The 16,311-nt window shown below is 48.1% G+C and overlaps 1 protein-coding gene across 1 annotated transcript in view; it reads right to left on the bottom strand.

Annotated features, from left to right (window-relative positions):
- The window catches only part of LOC146863426 (E3 ubiquitin-protein ligase TRIM7-like), a 28,418-nt gene extending 12,426 nt beyond the window's left edge, over positions 1–15,992 (bottom strand). Inside the window, exons 1-2 of the mRNA XM_085643407.1 lie at positions 15,579–15,992; positions 11,806–11,901 (exon numbers count right to left, since the gene is read on the bottom strand). Of these exons, the coding sequence (XP_085499533.1) occupies positions 11,806–11,901; positions 15,579–15,992 (510 nt within the window). The remainder of the gene's footprint in view (positions 1–11,805; positions 11,902–15,578) is intronic.
- Between the last annotated feature and the right edge of the window lie 319 nt (positions 15,993–16,311).

Raw genomic sequence — 16,311 nt, forward strand, 5'->3', positions numbered from 1 at the left:
GGCTCCTCAAGGTTGTCGGGTGGAACGATGTCCCCCGCATTCCGTGGGTCTCGTGACTCCTTCCAGGCTCTCAACGCCTTGGCGTACTGGACCCTCCTCTTAAATCCAGCATGGGGGACTCTGAATTTTACACTGTAGCCTTTCAATTGCTCCATCGTGTAGCCTTCCAGTCTCTCCCAATCCACCTCATCCATTCCAGAGATCACAGAGAGTGCTCTTCCAGCGGAGAGTGAGCCAGGCATGGTTGCAGTAATGGCAGATGTCTCAACAAAGTTCAAAAATGAAAACCTGTGGCTGCGTTACTTGGTCTGCTCTCACTATCTGGTGATTAATAATTCACTGTATGCAAATTACAAGTGCAAATCCGAAATCCCACCCGCTGCCAACAATGTTAGACTTGGGGGTCTCTGGTTGGCGCAAGGTTGCCCTTGTGTCAAGCAGGAACCCTCTCCTCTACGTCAGGGCGCAGGATAACCCCTTGTGAATGACCCTTGCTCACCCTCTAGGTGCGTGGCGTGAGCAGCCAAGGCGATTCCTCGGGCGTTGTTGGTTAAGCACTTACAATCACACACACAGTAAATACATCAATCCCCCCAGAAACGGACACCAGACTTGGATATGTAGAGAAATACGCTTCTTTATGTAATAATAGGTATATATATCTCAGCAGACTTATCACAAGACCAATAACGTTTTCGCTATGCCACCAGGTTGTAAAGCAGGCAAATGTTCTGTGTTCGTAGCTTCAAATGGATACTTTGTAGTCTCTCGCAAATGTTACTTGTGGTTCCAGTACTCACAGAGATCGGCTCCTGCGAACGGGGAAATAAGGCGTTGCGGGCCCCGAGCCCGATACTGGAACTTCTTTCGTGACGTGGAGAGTCGGCACAGGTCGGTGCGACTCTCAGCTTGGGAAGTGGTCTTGGGTCCTCGATCAGCGGGTGTGGGCAGGTAGGCAGGCGCGGCCAGCGACCCTTAGCACGGCGGTGCAGGGGGGTCTCCACAGCGGGGGCGGCGCGGCCTGAGATGTCAGGGGATAGCGAAGCGGGGACACTGGGCACGGTCAGTGCAGCTGGATGACCCGGCGTAGATCACAGTCGTCGGACGGTTTCCGGCCGGAGGGGTGATAGCGCGTTCAGCGCGCTCCAGTGGCAGGCGGTGACAGGGGTGCAGGCAACCTAGCCCGGGGACAGAGAGCGGCTCCGGACGGAGCGGGGCTCTCACGGGGTTGAGGCAGGCAAGCTCCTGAGTGTCACGGCCCTATGAGGGGCGCAGTCTCTTTCCAGCGGGATGCACACACGGCTCGAATCGGAAGACGAGCAAAAGCACAGAGAACCCACTGGTCCTGGGGTTCAGTTCAGGGGGCAAGCTCAGATCAAGCCCTTGGAGAATGTTTAAAGCACAAAGCAGCAAAGTCTTTTCAGTAGTCTCTTCCTCTCCTTTCTCAGCAAGGCAAGCAGCAGGCCAGCTCCTCCAGCGTCTTCTTCTCCTTCTAGTCGGGCAGAGGTTCTTTGTGGTAAAACAGGATTCTGATTTCTTAGGAGCCAGGCTCCTACTTTTATACCATGATTCTTTTGTTCTTTAGCGCCAGGGGGCCTGGGCCTGGCTCAGTCCAGTTCTGGAGCACTTTGTTATGGTGACTCTGCTCTTTCCTTTCAGCAGCAGGGCAGAGACATCAGCCGCTCCACAGGGGGCGGCGCCGGATTTGTGGTGGCAGAGCACAGGTCTATTCAAGAGTCAAGGTGTACTCCTCCCACCCATCCTGGTGTCACCTCTCTACCACCCACCACCTGGCAGCCAACCTGTCTCTGGGGATTCCCCAACCCTGCTCCTTACTGTTGCTAGGCAGAACACACACACACAGCAGAGGCAGACTGAAATGGCCAGGTCAGTAAATACTAACTTTCTAAAAGTAGTATTTACAAACCCAGGATATTAAAATAAACTTGACTACAAGAAGTATTTTATTATTCTGAGTTCAGGCATACTAAACTTGACCTTCTACCCTGCTCTCTGAGTCCAGTGGGGTCACAGCGTGTAGTGACTCCAGCAGCCCATTCTGGCCTATGGAGAGCAGGTAGCCTTCAATAGTGAAAAACGAAAATGGCTGTAATTCACTACTAAGACATGCCACACACATCAGGGCATGTCCTACCTTAGGCCTACAATGCACCCTGCCCTTGGGCCTACCAGAGGGGTGGCTAATATGTAGGTAAGGGAAGGTTTAGGGACTGGCAAGTGGGGGCACTTGCGCGACAGTCCCAGACCGCGCGCAGGGTCTGCGGTGGCAGACCCTAGACACATTTTACAAGGCCGCTTTCTGTGGGTGGCGCAACCAGCGCTGCAAGCCCACCAGCAGCATTGGCATTCACAAGCCCTGGCACCCCTGGTGCACTTTACTGGGGACTGACAGTGAATCCAATAACCCAATCATGAACATCAATTACAGGTACACTTTACCTAGGAAGCACTTGCACTGCGGCACGGATTAGCCGTGGCGCAGTGCCCTGAGCGGACAACACCAGCAAAACAATCTAGGCACACCGTCAAAAAAGTGGAAGGGAAACTCACGCCAAGGTGCCAGGTCTAACACCGAGGTTAACAATGAGATCAATGAAAGCAGAGACTATCTACTGAAATAGAAAATCCACAAATTCCAAAAGGACATCCCCTACCTGAGAGAGAACTACGTGGGTGGGACGATTCTCCATCCTGATGAAAGTAATACATCTCACAGTCGGTACTCCTCATCAAGTAGTAAATCCAGTGCAAGTAGCCGAGGGTGCGATGAGACCCGACGCAACCAACAACCTCTTCCCCTGATGGGCTATAGCATGCCTCCGTACAAGGCCTCGCAATGGGCTGGCACCCTTACCAGATGTATCAACAAGGACCACTGCACACATTTCCCCAGCCCTATTACCCTCCTTCTTTAGTCAGAGGCTGGGGCAAAGGGAGAGGAAAAAGAAGAGGCATGCAACAAAAACACGTACAATGGCAAGAACCACTGTCGGAAACCTCGTGGCAGACGAGAAGTCAAACATCCAAGAAAAATTGATAGTCAGCCTGTCTGAAAGACCCTTGTCAAGAGTGGAAATGGATGTCCTACAAAAAAGCTTGGGATTCATCCCAACTCCCAAAGACAACTTCCGTACAGGACAGGAGATCCACCAATTATTTAGTAAAATCTGCCTGCATGCTTATTTCCAAAGATAAACCGTGTATTGAAAACCTGGATTCAGGTTTACACAATCCATCTACTTTCACCCCTTCAGCAGAGATGATTCACCATGAAGTCCTAAACTTTGAGCAGGCAGTCCTAAGGGACGTGGAAAGGTGCTAAAAAAAAATACACCTTCCACAACTGTCTAAACTCGAAACAACTGCAATGCGGACCCTTGGCACTGACACCACGATCACAATTAAACCCGCTGACAAAGGACGCACGATAATGACCATGAGCACAAATGATTATGTTTCGGAATGTCAATGAAAATTGGCCAACCATGACTACTATACCCCCATCATGGAAGACCCCGCCAGACGACTCAGCGCGGAGATAACCTCGCTGGTTTCCTCGGCCGAGACACAGGGCTGGATAAGCAAAAAATAATCTGAGCCCCTGATCAATGACCACCCCAGAATGCCATACTTCTGCACCCATCCCAAAATCCACAAAGGCAACCTACCTCTACCAGGCAGGTCAATTGTGTCAGGTATAGGGTCCCTCCTAGAGCCACTGTCGCAATTTTTCAACCACTTTGTACAGCCTCTGGTGACCCAAACTCTGTCCTTCTTAAGCAACAACACTGATGTTCTAAATTTATTTGAAGCCCTAGATGACAACACCCCCATTGATCTACTCATCACTCAAGATGTTGAGGCATTGTACACCAATATACCTACCTTGGAGGTGATAGAGACCATCCTCCTAAAAGAGGAATGGACTTCCTCGACCCCAGTATGTTTCATCATTGAGTGTGCCACTCTTGCACTTAAACAAAATTTCTACCAATTTCAGGACCAGCTATATCACCAAATACAGGGTAGTACGATGGCCAGTACCTTTTTGCCCCTAGTCTGGCCTGCCTGTACATGGCCGACTTTGAAAAACGCCACATCCTTCTGGACAATATCCCCTTCCTTCCTAACATCATAGCCTGGTGTCAGTTTATCGACGACATTCTCATTCTATGGCAAGGTACCCTACAGACATGCCAAAAATTCTGCGATTGGATCAACACTATCAATCTATACCTGAGATTCACAAAGAAGATCTCAGCTATGAAGCTACCGTTTTTAAAACCTACTGATCTCCCTTACAGAGGGTCGCCTGTATTCTACAACACAGAACTGCCCTACCGATAGCAACAGCTTACTAAGGTATGATAGCCACTACCCTAAACACCTTAAAGACAATCTACCCTTTGGACAATTCTTTACATCACAACTGTAGTTCCACAGATGATTACAAACACCAAGCAGAGACTCTCTACCGACCTGGTAACAATAGCCTCCACACGTGGTACTAAGAGCTTACAAGAGAGCAAGAAACAACAATAGAGAAAGACTACTGTAAACTCGGAGGCGGCCAGCACACAATGTCCTCACCTGTGTCACATCATTCACACCACAGTCAAATCAAATACAGAAAATCATTAAGAGACATTGGCGGATACTACATAGCGAGTCCCTGTCACCTGCCATACAGTGTTTCACTTTCAAATGCAATTGTACACACAAGGCCAAAAACCAAGAGACCTGCACCACAACTGTCTCTTTGGGGCCTCCCTCCAGTGACAGGTCACTACCCATGTGGCTTTAGCAGTGTATGCACACTGACACAACCCTCCAAAGAAATTCAGCGTGGTCCCACTGACACCAGGACCCAAAAATCTGACACAAATTGTAACACCAAAAACTGCTTTAATATGATCTCCTACCCGTGTCAAAAACGTTACATAGAAATGACAACAAGGGCTGTGAAAACTAGGATCATAGAACACTGTAGAAACGTAAGGTGTAGTACAGCAACAACAAAGATGAGTACCCACTACACAGAATCAGGACACACCCCGGATGACATGCATTGAACAGTCCTAGATGCCCATACACACATGCACAAGGACGTCCTCGTCTGTAAAGAACATCAATGGATTTACCATTTTTCCACACACCCTGGGTTAAACGATGATATACCATGGGCTGAGGTGTCTCTATAAGAGCTTGACAAGACCCACCCAAGCAAGACCTGCCCATCTCGTCACCAATGCCTAGTCCCATAGAGGGCAGTCCTTCCTGATATTGGGCTTCGCTTTAGAGCTGGTCACACAGGGAGGATTCCCATCTCCATCTGGTATTCCGAGCACAGTGTCTGGTCCCACCAGACCGCTACTCAGATCCTTACCCTGACAGGAACCGGTACAACTCTCAGACACTCTGCTGTGCCCTTCTTAGTGACTAGTGACCTCCTATAAGCATGTAATGTGTTTTCATCCTGATATACCTTTATTGTGACCAGCACACACATAGGTTTACTTTCATCACCAATCCAAGATGGCGCCCACTCCTGAGACCAATTTAGCCTTCCCCTCCCCGAGACCATCCCGGCTCTTCCACCTCGGCTGATGCCAATACAGCCAGGGTGTTTAATTAACCACTCCTCTCTTTTAAATAACGAATTCTTAAAGTCCCCTGTTATTATCATAAGAACTACGCCACCGTGCTACACACAATATGGCGCCCTCAAGATGAATCCAGTCTTACGGCATTCCTGTTCTAGGTTGCGCTTGTGTACATCCAGGAACCCGACTAATACTCCCATCCACTGCGGGACTATTCACTTCCCGAATCAGCAGAATGAAGTGTAGGTTGGCGAGCAAAAGGAGCTCCGCCAACTGCAAGTACCATCTCTCCCTTTTTCCCCCACGATGGACCGTATTTTTCACGCTACGGCCCGAGAACCAGCTACCCGCACACCTGCAATTCTCTCCCTACCCCGCAACGGCCTATGGCAGCGATACGACTATTCCGAACCAACCTGGATTGTAACTTTCCACATTTTTCCAGGCATCCCCCTCAACATCATTGCCTGTGCCTTGCCTCTACCGAAGCCTCTCTTACCAACATTTGTCGGCCACTCATGGCCTTCTACCAGAAGGCGAAACCTGTATTGTCCACGATTGTTTATGCCCCATCCAGGCACTTTCCCCAGACTTCAGAAGCCGGTGCCTAACACCACCTATAATGGGCCGCTGCAACAGACACATACTGGCCCTCCCTTTCGTTCGTTTGGCTTGCAAACCGATTTTTTTCTGTAAAGTTTCATGTTTCATTTCACCACACAGGTTCTCCGGTACGCCATTGAGCAACTGACCTAGCCCTATAACTGGGGCCATTAGACCTCACTATTAGGTAAGTTCCTGTCACCAGGCTGTTTTTCCGGCCACCGCTTCAGCACTTTACTAGATAGGCATGCACCAGGGTACCTTAAGATATCTCGTGGCATTAGTTCTGCTTCTTTATTTCACCACTGCATCCATGATCAAAAACTACCTGCATGGGTGTACTATTGGCTCGTTTTGTGGTTTTTAACTATTTATTTTGGGGATCAGCCAGTTCCTATGCACACTGGTTGACAACTTACTGTACCAGCCACCTTCTGCATACCCTTGTTGACTACTAACTGCGTCAGCATTTTTAATGTTATTGTTGTTTTTCTTCCCCTCTAGGTTCACCCAGAAGGTATACTATACTATAAATTACACTGTTTTAGGGTGTGGTATTATACACTTGCACAAATCTACCATCCCTACATGAGTAGATGAGGATCCCTCGGTACTGATGAAATGCTGTGATCCTTTGGACTATAACAGGCATGAAACACGTTGACCCTTTTTTCTTTTCACACACACCAACTACGGCCTGTGAGGCCCATCATACCCTGCTCTCACCTCGATTTTCTAGTTTTTTAAATCATAACAAAGGAACCCAGTGAATAAAGAATCTTTGGGATTCCTGTAGTTATTTTTATTTTACACACTCTTCCTCCACTTCTACTCAAACACTTTTACCACACGCCCCACCACTCCACTCAACTCACATCGGCAAAAAGAAAAGACCTCCCGCAAAGAGCCCCCAGCGGGGGCAGCATTGCATTGCCGGCCCAACGAGGAGCTGCCCGATGATGAAGTATGGTACTCCTTTGGGTGTGTGAAGGACCTTGCCCCTAAATCAAACCCCTCCCCTTCTGTACAAACATAGTTACCCCCCCCCCCCACGTACTTTTTCTCTAATCCAACCTGGACCTGCCTCAAGCCCCGGTCCCTCCCTTTACTTTGTCTTTATTCGAATCCCGTGTCAGATATCAGATAGAGATTGTGCTCCCCCTACACTCTGCCAGGATTGCCTGATTGGCTACTTCACACTCTTCCCAGCAGTGACCAATCACAGAGCTAAGGCATGGGTACCAATCAGTGAGAGGACAGATGGTGCAATCTCGACACACCTCACGGGCGCAAAACTGCTCTTCAGTTCTGTTTTGAATAGTTTCGTTGGATAGTTGAGCCATCAAAAGTAGTTATAATGCAACATGTGGGACTGTTCTAACTAGCTGGATAACACAAGTACTTACTAAAAACAGGATTCCCCCACATGATTTTCTGTGCCACTCTTGGCTACTTAACTAACAAAATGAGAATTAGAAATTATGGGAACCTCACCTGCAAGAAGAAGAGACATAGAGACCGACAAGCACCCAGACGTTGAAGTGAAGGGAGGCAGAGCAGCACTGGAGGACTTTAATGCAGCAGCATAGTGATGGGAAGTATTACTACAGTGGTGGTGGATGTCGGTGGTGTTGGTGGACCTCCATGAAGTGTGGGTAGAGTACTGTGTAGTGGTAGTGTAGAGGTTAGATAGTAGCATTGTGGTGTGGGATGATAATGGGGTGGCATGGAGTGCTTGTGTAGTATAGTGGGTGGCAGTGTTGTACATTGAGGAGTAATATGCTGGAGTGATAGTGTGGTAATGTGGAAGTGAGGCGTGGTACTGATGTGCGGTTAGGGAGGTACATGTATATGATTGAATAGACAGCGCATCACTCAAGTGCGTTCTGCTGGACAGTGGTAAACCAGTGCTCAAGTGGTAATGCACTGTTGGGAATTGGTGTACAATGCTGGGTTGACATAGCAGTGCTGGTGTATGTAGTACCATACAAACAGGTTGTGTATTGTGGTGGGGGAGGTGAGAGTGCCAAGTGTGTGGTAAAAGATCAGTGCTGGAGGTGGTTGTGTGGTGCCTTGGTAGTGCAGAAGGATGAGGTGGAAATGTAGTACAGTTACATGGTAGTGGAGTGGAGTGGAGTAGCCAGAGATGATAGGGCACTAGGGAGGGTTCCATTAAGTTGCTGGGGTGAAATTAGTATGACTGCTGCATTTCATTTTGTGTTAGCACCTAACCCCACTGTGACAGCCACACAGGACAGGCGCTCTCTTAGGGGAATGCATAGACCATTCCACATCCAATCAGAAAGTGGTGATGTTGTGGACCAATGAAAAACATGAGGAGATTCACAGAGAAGCAATGTCCTTCTACGCTCTTGTTGAGACATTAGTTTGTGAATGAGTTGGAACTCTCTCTAGACATCTCTAATAAACACAAAGAAGCAATGTCCTTCTAGGCTCTTGTTGAGACATTAGTTCGTGAATGAGCTGGAACTCTCTAGACAGCTCTAATAAGCACAGAGAAGCAATGTCCTTCAAGGGCTCTTGATGAGACATTAGTTCGTGAATGAGCTGGAACTCTCTCTAGACATCTCTAATAAACACAAAGAAGCAATGTCCTTCAAGGCTCTTGTTGAGACATTAGTTTGTGAATGAGCCGGAACTCTCTCTAGACAGCTCTAATAAACACAGAGAAGCAATGTCCTTCAAGGCTCTTGTTGAGACATTAGTTTGTGAATGAGCCGGAACTCTCTCTAGACAGCTCTAATAAACACAGAGAAGCAATGTCCTTCAAGGCTCTTGTTGAGACATTAGTTTGTGAATGAGCCGGAACTCTCTCTAGACATCTATAATAAACAAAAAGAAGCAATGTCCTTCAAGGGCTCTTGTTGAGACATTAGTTTGTGAATGAGTTGTAACTCTCTCTAGACAGCTCCAATAAACACAGAGAAGCAATGTCCTTCTAGGGCACTTGTTGAGACATTAGTTTGTGAATGAGTTGGAACTCTCTCTAGACAGCTCTAATAAGCACAGAGAAGCAATATCCTCCAATGGCTCTTGTTGAGACATTAGTTCGTGAATGAGCTGTAACTCTCTCTAGACAGCTCTAATAAACATAGAGAAGCAATGTCCTTCAAGGCTCTTGTTGAGACATTAGTTTGTGAATGAGCCGGAACTCTCTCTAGACAGCTCTAATATACACAGAGAAGCAATGTCGTTCAAGGGCTCTTGATGAGACATTAGTTCGAGAATGAGCCGGAACTCTCTCTAGACAGCTCTAATAAACACAGAGAAGCAGTGTCCTTCAAGGGCTCTTGTTGAGACATTAGTTCGTGAATGAGCTGGAACTCTCTCTAGACAGCTCTAATAAACACAAGGAAGCAGTGTCCTTCTAGGGCTCTTGTTGAGACATTAGTTCGTGAATGAGCCGGAACTCTCTCTACACAGCTCTAATAAACACAAAGAAGCAGTGTCCTTCCAGGGCTCTTGTTGAGACATTAGTTTGTGAATGAGCTGGAACTCTCTCTAGACAGCTCTAATAAACACAGAGAAGCAGTGTCCTTCCAGGGCTCTTGTTGAGACATTAGTTTGTGAATGAGCTGGAACTCTCTCTAGACAGCTCTAATAAACACAGAGAAGCAGTGTCCTTCAAGGGCTCTTGTTGAGACATTAGTTTGTGAATGAGCTGGAACTCTCTCTAGACAGCTCTAATAAACACAAAGAAGCAATGTCGTTCAAGGGCTCTTGATGAGACATTAGTTCGAGAATGAGCCGGAACTCTCTCTAGACAGCTCTAATAAACACAGAGAAGCAGTGTCCTTCAAGGGCTCTTGTTGAGACATTAGTTTTTGAATGAGCTGGAACTCTCTCTAGACAGCTCTAATAAACACAGAGAAGCAATGTCGTTCAAGGGCTCTTGATGAGACATTAGTTCGAGAATGAGCCGGAACTCTCTCTAGACAGCTCTAATAAACACAGAGAAGCAGTGTCCTTCAAGGGCTCTTGTTGAGACATTAGTTCGTGAATGAGCTGGAACTCTCTCTAGACAGCTCTAATAAACACAGAGAAGCAGTGTCCTTCAAGGGCTCTTGTTGAGACATTAGTTTGTGAATGAGCTGGAACTCTCTCTAGACAGCTCTAATAAACACAAAGAAGCAATGTCCTTCTAGGCTCTTGTTGAGACATTAGTTTGTGAATGAGCTGGAACTCTCTCTGGACAGCTCTAATAAACATAGAGAAGCAGTGTCCTTCAAGGGCTCTTGTTGAGACATTAGTTCGTGAATGAGCTGGAACTCTCTCTAGACAGCTCTAATAAACACAGAGAAGCAGTGTCCTTCAAGGGCTCTTGTTGAGACATTAGTTTGTGAATGAGCTGGAACTCTCTCTAGACAGCTCTAATAAACACAAAGAAGCAATGTCCTTCTAGGCTCTTGTTGAGACATTAGTTTGTGAATGAGCTGGAACTCTCTCTGGACAGCTCTAATAAACATAGAGAAGCAGTGTCCTTCCAGGGCTCTTGTTGAGACATTAGTTTGTGAATGAGCTGGAACTCTCTCTAGACAGCTCTAATAAACACAGAGAAGCAGTGTCCTTCAAGGGCTCTTGTTGAGACATTAGTTTGTGAATGAGCTGGAACTCTCTCTAGACAGCTCTAATAAACACAAAGAAGCAATGTCCTTCTAGGCTCTTGTTGAGACATTAGTTTGTGAATGAGCCGTAACTCTCTCTAGACAGCTCTAATAAACACAGAGAAGCAGTGTCCTTCAAGGGCTCTTGTTGAGACATTAGTTTGTGAATGAGCTGGAACTCTCTCTAGACAGCTCTAATAAACACAAAGAAGCAATGTCCTTCTAGGGCTCTTGTTGAGACATTAGTTTGTGAATGAGCTGGAACTCTCTCTAGACAGCTCTAATAAACACAGAGAAGCAATGTCCTTCTAGGCTCTTGCTGAGAAATTAGTTAGACGTCTCCAGACAGCTCCAATAACCAGCTGCCACAAAACACAGCCAACAACGACCATGCCTACGCAGACACAGAGATGCACACAGACGCACACATGCCTACGTTGATGTAGTAGTATCCTCTCACCCAGGGCTTTAAATGGGACGGGTCCTGCTGGTACTCAGCACCAGTAGTTCTAAAAGGTAGGTGTCGAGACGGGTCTATGAGGAGGGCTCTCAATTTTTGCCCTCACCCTCGGGGGGAAAAAAATCTCAACTCTGCAGCAGTATCACTGCTCTTCAAAGAGACTCGTTTTAGTTCTTTCACAGTCTCACCATTTCACAACTGAAGCATTTTCAATATGCTATACTACAAAGCCATGGTTGTTGATTATTTCTGTTACTTATCTAACAACAATTGACAAAGCCAATAGTACTGGCTTGCTGTAAGTGTAATGCTACTTGCTGGATAGTATATCTGGATGTAATGACAGAAGTAGTAAAATACCAGTCGGGTGGCACACCATGCTAAGCATAGATTTTCAGCTGAGGTGTTTTTAAGCCACGCCCACAATTACACCGGCCACACCCCTTTGAGAGACCCCCCAGTTTCTTCATCCCACTTAAAGTCCTGCTCTCACCTTTATAGCTTTAAATTCCTCTTCTACTTTCTGCTTAGATGCCATGATTCCTTCCTTCTCTTTCATCAGGAGACGAAGCCAGCTCTGGAGTTCATCCTGCAGAGTGGAAAAGTCATGGGGTGAAAGTTTGCACCTGCACAGGCAGGTGTGCTATCTGGGAAAAAGGAACACAAACAAAGTTGCCTCGTTTGCTGCACTTGAAAGATAGAGGTCGCATGTCAGGCTATGTGTCCTGACTAATTGCTGCTTATTTTCTTACATGGGAATTGGTGTTTACAAACTCCTCTCACTTTGCAGTCAGAGAAAGAAAAGTAAAGGGAATTATGTGACAATTTCACTGGGGTACAGGTGGTGTGAAAGGAAAGCTAAAGAATGTCATTTTTGTAACACACAACACAATGTAAATACCTGTTAATGACCTGTACACATTCAACAGTCTAGAAGGCACATTTCTTTTTTTGTCATTTTGAAGCGTGATGCAAGCACAGATTTTCATAGAATCAAAGCAAATCAAGACACTTTACCTTGGTGATAAACAAATGATAAATATTCACTGAAACCCGATTTCCACACATTATCATTTGTGTGCAATATAGTTTAATCAGTAAACATTTATGTCTGTGCAAATTTAGTGGACATTTCACTGGGAAATATGCTGTCTATCTGACAGTATGGGACTACACACTGCTTTAGTTACATTAAAAACAATCCCACGCCTCATGTCCGTTAAAGGTAGTGTGAGTCATGAAAGTTTATCGTTCTAAAAATTGGGTTGTGGTTCTAAAACGTTTGAGAAGCACAGCACCAGCTAATACTTTCACTGTTATATGTACACAGAGAGCAGTGCAAACGTGGACGATATTTCTAGCTCACAGATGCACTTTACATGGAAGAGAAGTGTGGGGAATGAGCTAAGAAGGGAACACCCACAGGAGAGCCGTGATGTGCTGTTGGTTACAAAAAGAGTACCCGAGTGTGACTACTCAGGACCACAACTATACACAAAATCTCAGACTGGACAACCCAGTGCAGTAACCAGCTAAGCAGACAATACTATAAGAAATACCATAAAAGGATCTGCAGAGCAGTTCAAAGCTGCCATCATACTGAAAACTATAAACTGCGCGTCTCTCTCACACTTCATCCACCACACTGTACGTGCTGCATCACATACAATAACTGCACCTTGGCGGTCCTCACACATGATGTGGAAACACTTCCCACATAGGATCAAAACAAAGACAACATCCTTCCAACCACACACCCTACACGTTATAGCGTGCTACCCATGTAGGCAAACACGTCAGTGTCACACATAGGGTTGGTAGGCGTTACATAAATGCTGCAATACAATACAGTACCGTCAGTCAGACTCAGAGAGTGGAGGCAGCGACGTAAAGCAGGACAGGCCTTCTACCGGCACCGGCACAAGGAGAGTTACCTTTTGGGCACCGGCACAAGGAGAGTTACCTTTTGGGCTATACCTCTAAAAAGGTCTGGCAGCACCCTGCAAGAGTGTCTCTCACTGTATCCAAGTGTGTGGGTGCTGCATGTGTGTGTATTTAGTGTGTGTGCAGCTGAGTGAGGAAGGATGCGTGTGTCATGATTTGACTGTTGACACAGCAGATCCTATTTGGGATTTGCTTCATGGGGAGGTTGTACAAGAGGCTGATAAAGGTAGCCTGCACTTGTGGTCAGCTAGAATCCAGAGTAAGGGAGACAGGATTCAACAGTTCTGTCAGGAGAGCAGTGAACGCCCATCCCCATCCCCTGCCATTGTCTTCCCCGAGTTGTTTCCCCATCAGGCTACACTCAAAGGCTTCTCTCTGTTTTGTGGCCATGCTCCCTTGTTTCTCAGACACTCCCAGGCACACAACTCATTCCTGCCAACACCAGAAGACAGAGACTATGGCTGTCTTGTCTGCAGGGTTGGGACATGCTAAGATTACACTTCACTTTGAAGAACAGCAGATCAACGTGACCCTCCTGCGTATAGTGCACTTTCTATCCATGTCATCCTGGACTATTGGGCGCACTGTGTGATCTGTGGTATCTGGACTCTTGTTCTCTGTGTCACCCTACTGTTATGGGGAGTGCACTGTGTGATCTTGGGTCTCTGGGATCCTTACTTTACACTCAATGTCTCCTTCTTTATGGGGGGCGCACAGTGTTATATGGGGCCTCTGGGTTTCTTACCTTGTAGTCAATGGCTGCTTCTTTATGGGGGCTGGCGGGGGGTTCGTAGTGTGATACGTGGCCACTGGCTATTAACTTTGTACTCCATGGCTGCCTCCTCTATGGGGCGCACAGTGTGATCTGAGGTCTCTGGCTCCTTACCCTGTACTCCGTGGCTGCCTCCTCTATGGGGTGCACCTCCTTACCTTGTACTGCATGGCTGCTTTCTCTATGGGGCGCAGTGTGTGATCTGTGGTCTCTGGCTCCTTACCCTGTACTCCGTGGCTGCCTCCTCTATGGGGCGCACAGTGTGATCTGGTGTCTCTGGCTCCTTACTTTGTACTCCATGGCTGCCTCCTTTATGGGGAGCGCAGTGTGTGATCTGGGGTCTCTGGCTCCTTACCTTGTACTCTGTGGCTGCCTCCTTTATGGGGAGCGCAGTGTGTAATCTGTGGTCTCTGGCTCCTTACCTTTTACTCCATGGCTGCCTCCTTTATGGGGAGCGCACTGTGTGATCTGTGATCTCTGGCGCCTTACCTTGTACTCCATGTCTGCCTCCTCTATGGGGCGCACAGTGTGATCTGTGGTCTCTAGCTCCTTACCTTGTACTACATGGCTGCCTCCTCTATGGGGCGCACAGTGTGATCTGAGGTCTCTAGCTCCTTACCTTGTACTACATGGCTGCCTCCTCTATGGGGCGCACAGTGTGATATGTGCCCCTGGCTCCTTACCTTGTACTCCATGGCTATTTTCTCTATGGGGCGCAGTGTGTGATCTGTGGTCTCTGGCTCCTTACCCTGTACTCCGTGGCTGCCTCCTCTATGGGGCGCACAGTGTGATCTGTGGTCTCTGGCTCCTTACCCTGTACTCTGTGGCTGCCTCCTCTATGGGGCGCACAGTGTGATCTGAGGTCTCTGGCTCCTTACCTTGTACTCCATGGCGGCCTCCTTTATTGGGAGCGCAGTGTGCGATCTGTGGTCTCTGGCTCCTTACCTTGTACTCCATGGCGGCCTCCTTTATGAGGAGCGCAGGGTGTGATCTGGTGTCTCTGGACTCCTTACCTTGTACTCCATGGCGGCCTCCTTTATGGGGAGCGCAGTGTGTGATCTGTGGTCTCTGGCTCCTTACCTTGTACTCCATGGCGGCCTCCTTTATGGGGAGCGCACTGTGTGATCTGTGGCCTCTGGGCTCCTTACCTTGTACTCCATGGCTGCCTCCTTTATGGGGAGCGCGGTGTGTGATCTGGTGTCTCTGGACTCCTTACCTTGTACTCCATGGCGGCCTCCTTTATGGGGAGCGCACTGTGTGATCTGTGGTCTCTGGCTCCCTACCTTGTACTCCATGGCTGCCTCCTCTATAGGGGCGCAGTGTGTGATCTGAGGTCTCTGGCTCCCTACCTTGTACTCCATGGCTACCTCCTCTATAGAGGGCGCAGTGTGTGATCTGGTGTCTCTGGACTCCTTACCTTGTACTCCATGGCGGCCTCCTTTATGGGGAGCGCACTGTGAGATCTGTGGTCTCTGGCTCCCTACCTTGTACTCCATGGCTGCCTCCTCTATAGGGGCGCAGTGTGTGATCTGAGGTCTCTAGTTCCTTACCTTGTACTCCATGGCTGCCTCCTCTATAGGGGGCGCAGTGTGTGATCTGTGGTCTCTGGACTCCCTGCAGATGACACACATGAGCTTCTTGTCCTCCTGACAGAAGACTTTCAGCTTCTCCTCGTGTTCCTGACACAGGCCCCCCTCACCCGACCTCTCTGCCTGCAGGGAGAGCTGCTTCACCGACTCTACAATGCTCTGCAGCTGCCGGTTCGCCCTGAGCTTTCCCCGGGCCGAGGCCACTCTGCACTGAGGACAGAGGAGGGCCTGGCCAAGCCCCCGGGGGCACCCGAGGATGCAGGCGTGGCAGAAGTTGTGCCCACACTCTGTGATGACCGGGTCTTTGTAAAACTCCAGGCAGATGGGGCAAGTGGCGTCGGCCTTCAGGCTGTGCAGGGGGCTCGCGGCAGCCATGGTGCCTCGGGAGCGAGAAATGAAACCGAAACTTAAGGTTCACTTCACAGCAGACGAGTTTCTGGAAGTGCGCAAGGGCCATGTGACCTAACCCTGGTGAATGCCGAGCACCACCCAAAACAACGCGTGTGAACTATGTGAAATGTGACTCCAGTGAACTGCAACAGAGGACAATACAGCACGTTCATGCGCACCCTGGCAATGAAGAGGAGACTGGACAGACAAGTTTTACAGTGATATGAGATCATGTTTTGACGCAGCATCCAGAGACAGCGCGAGAGGAGGCCTCCATACTGACACAGGCAGCTACAGCATTAGG

The sequence above is a fragment of the Triturus cristatus genome, chromosome 2_2 (assembly GCF_964204655.1).
Source record: "Triturus cristatus chromosome 2_2, aTriCri1.1, whole genome shotgun sequence".
Classification (NCBI taxonomy): Eukaryota; Metazoa; Chordata; class Amphibia; order Caudata; family Salamandridae; genus Triturus; species Triturus cristatus.